Source organism: Chrysochloris asiatica, unplaced genomic scaffold (genome assembly GCF_000296735.1).
Source record: "Chrysochloris asiatica unplaced genomic scaffold, ChrAsi1.0 scaffold00384, whole genome shotgun sequence".
NCBI lineage: Eukaryota > Metazoa > Chordata > Mammalia > Afrosoricida > Chrysochloridae > Chrysochloris > Chrysochloris asiatica.
The window spans coordinates 127,324-130,993 of NW_006408902.1; the positions used below are offsets into that span (position 1 = coordinate 127,324).

Consider the following 3,670-nt stretch of genomic DNA (forward strand, 5'->3'; position numbering starts at 1 on the left):
GGGTGACCCTGCTGGTATTTAAAATACCAGTGGCATAGCTTCCAGAATCACAACAACTCACAAGTCGCCACAGTACGACAAACTGACAGACAAGTGGTGGCCATTTGTTTTTAAGTGGAAACTGTCACTTTAAATTTCAAAGAGATCTGTGCGCATGCGTAGTAGAGCCCTCCAGGGGAAGGGATGAGGGTGTCCATTTGCTCAGGCATCCTCTCTAGTCACCAAAATGGAGGTATGCAGACAGCAAGAGACCAATTAACAGATACCAAAGAAAAGAGTGTCCACACCTCTATCTCTGTGGTTCTGTCAGGTGTTTTGGGCTGTTTTGATCCTTTCCCTACTTGGTCTCTCCCAAGATGGTGGCTCTGGGAGCAGCTGAACATCTTGAATTCTTGAATTGAATCAAGAAAGCACTGGATTTCTTGATTCTGCTACAAATATCCCTAGCTGTAAGCTTTCCAAGCTTCTAAATATTCCTTTATATGTGGTTCAGCATTCTAGCACCATCCCCTGAGCCTGCTTGGTTCCATATTCTGTGTTGTTGATGGAGTTCTTCATTGCACCTCTATCTGATCCGCCATCTTGTTGGCAAGCTAGCAGATTGTTGTTGTTATGTACCACAGAGTCGGTTCCGACTCATAGCGACCCTGTACAGGGTTTCCGAAGATGTGAATCTTTGTGGGAGCAGAAAGCCTCATCTTTCTCCCATGGAGTAGCTGGTAGTTTTGAACTGCTGACCCTGAGGTTGGCAGTCCGATTAGTAACCAGAGCTCCTTAAGCCTGAAGATTAGCAGAACTCAATTCCTTATGGTTGCTGAACTGAAGTCCCATTTTTTTTTTTTTTTTGCTGGCTTTTGACTGAGGACCTCTCCACCTCCTTATGGGCTGCTCTTAGGGTCTTGAACCATGGCCCCTACCACCTTAGCAATGGAGAACTTCTTTCACATCAAATCCTTCTTATGCTTCAAAGCTTTCTGATTTCTTCTTTTGCCACCAACCAAAGAAAACACTCTGCTCTTAAAGCACGCATGTGGTTAGAATGGGCCCACCAGTTTAATCTCCCTTTCTTAAAGTCAACTGTGCCACAATCCAATCATACGAGTAATGCCGCATTATACTCACAATCAAAGGAGTGGGGCTATACAAGGTTGAAGGTCATTGGGGGGTCATACTTTGAATTTGCCTGCCAGGCAGAATTGTCAGGAGTTCCATTCTAGCTCCCTTGGGCTTTTAGGCCTCATCTCTAGCACTTGTAGAACATAACTTTTTTGCTAATGCCTTCACGAACCAGTCAGCTTCTGCTCCTGCTCACTGCTCTAGTTTTCAGTTCCTTTGTCATTTTCAATATCTAAGATTTTCCCTTCCTTGCTTTTTATACTTTTGTTATATTATAATCAATATGTTTATATGTATGGAATCACTGGAGTTTCTTTTCTCAGCATGTGCCAAACATTTTCCAGAATTTTCACATTATAAATATATGTCCCAAGATTACGGATTGCATTAAAGTAAGAAGGCCTTTGGAGTTCTAACTCCAGTTATGAGTTGCCAGAACAAGGGTGAATTACTGTTCATCAACTTGACAATTTACTGATGTGCTCACATCTAGGGATTGCTCCCCGTTTTGCATTAACTTTGCTTACTATGTTCTTGGGAAAGCTAAGATGGGTGCAAACCAAGGAAAGCAAACTGCTGTATGCTTCTAAGACATAAAGCTTTTGTGGTAAAATGGGCAGATTAATGGGCTAAAGGACCGTTTCCTTATCTGGTTTCTCTTGTCCAAATGCTTACTATTTTCAAATAGTTCAACTTCACTAAAAGTACATTCAGCTCCCATTTCTAATCTTCAATCAGTTGTCAATGTTGTTGTTATGATATCTTCCTTCAGATGTTGCCGAGCAGTATTTCCAAGAGAGCCTGGCTAATCTGAAAGATGCTGGAGGGAAGCGAAGAGCCAAATTTCTTTTAATTCAAGATGAGTTTTGCCATTTTCTGAAAATCACTGGACAAGAAGAGGTGAGTTTGGATCAGAATTTACTGGTTATTAATGGGGGTTACTACGTCATTCTGCAAACGTCCACTAAGCAGTCACTGTGCGCAAGATGGAGTTCCTTAGTAGTGCAAACAGTTAACATACCTGACTGATAATGGAAATACTGGTGGTTCTAGTCTACCCAGAGGCACTGTGAAAGGAAAGTTTGGCGATCTACTTCTGAAAATTCAGACACGGATAACCCTATGGAGCACAGTTCTACTGTGACAGCCATGAAGTTGACGAGTTGGAATATACTTGATTACAACTGGTTTTATGTGCTAAGCTTCCAAGGGACTCAGGAGCTCTCAGGCAGCTCCAAGCTATTTGCTCTCGGGAAACGGGAAAACTGTTTATGACAACATAGATGTTATGTCCACTGAGAGACCTTGAGGATCCAGTGAGCAATCTTGCTTACCACCTGCAATTCTGGATAGCATGTGGCAGTTAGTTGCTTCTGGTTCCTCTTTCCATATTTCATTAATGGATGGAATTTCTGTATCTCCTGAGAACTATGCAGAGCAGAAGTTACAGCTCTCTGTCTTACCACTAAACCATAAAGTATGAGGCAAAATGGCCTTCACCCCAGAGTTCATATTCATATTATAGTCAAGCCTTAGGAATTTATTCCTTGCAAAATCTAATTTTCAAGTTTGACTTGTGTTTAAAATACTGGAGAGCTACATGCAATGGCTTGATTGACATATATTTCTTTCAACTTTATGGTATCAAGGCAAATCTTTGAGATTAAAACCTTTTTATTTCCCTCTTGTTTTATAGACTTCCTTTTCTACAACTAGCTCCTAATCCTTAATCACCCAGTCTGCCTCCAATGAAGTGTGTTTACGGAACACAAACTTTTAATCTGTACACATCCATGTTCCTCAGATCAGAGTAAGGCTAAAGTAACCATAACATTTGGTGTTGCAGTGTATTTCTGAATCATTCCAACCATCTGGAAAGAGACCTTCTAGGAGTTCCAGTTCATCCCCACACATCTTTAGAAGTGATGTTGGGAGTTCTCAAGCCATGAATATGATGTATGGATCCTTAACAACTCCTGCCTATTCCATCATGCTTCACATTGTCAAATTCATCAGTCATTTTTGCCTACAAAACGAGTCTTTAATTCACCTATTTGTTTCCACCTCCAGTCCCACCACCTAGACCAAGCTCCAACTGTTCCCACACTTGCCTTTTTCTACCCCCTTCTGAATGAGGAATCCATGGTAATCTTTTTTAAAAGCATATCTGGGACACTTCCATCAAGATCGCAGACTATAGTATACTCACTGGTGACCACCTGAGTCTGCTTGTGAGTGGAAGTGGGAGAAATGCAGCAATGAAGGCACAGGGTAAGTTTGGACTTGTCCCATTGGCACCTTGACTTTGAGATGAGAGAGAGAAGAGGAAGGGCTGGCTGGTCTGAAATTTAGGGAGTTGTGTGAACTCCTGAACCCATACAGCTGAGGGCTAGAGCTGAGGGTGAAGAGGCTGGCTAGTCTGAAGTACAGGGAGGTGTCTGTGAACTCCCAAACTTGAAGCTAGTACCCATTTGACCTAGCTTGTAAGGCTAGGGCTGAGCTGACCAGCACCTGACCAGATGAAGATAATGATGTTTAATACTGTGAGCAAGTG

General features: G+C 42.2%; 1 protein-coding gene across 1 annotated transcript in view; it reads left to right on the forward strand.

Annotated features, from left to right (window-relative positions):
- LOC102821398 (tetratricopeptide repeat protein 23-like) overlaps positions 1-3,670 on the forward strand; it is a gene marked incomplete at its 5' end in the record, with an annotated part of 122,787 nt that overhangs the window by 71,239 nt on the left and 47,878 nt on the right. The window contains one exon of the mRNA XM_006876505.1: positions 1,889-2,016. Within this exon, the coding sequence (XP_006876567.1) occupies positions 1,889-2,016 (128 nt within the window). The remainder of the gene's footprint in view (positions 1-1,888; positions 2,017-3,670) is intronic.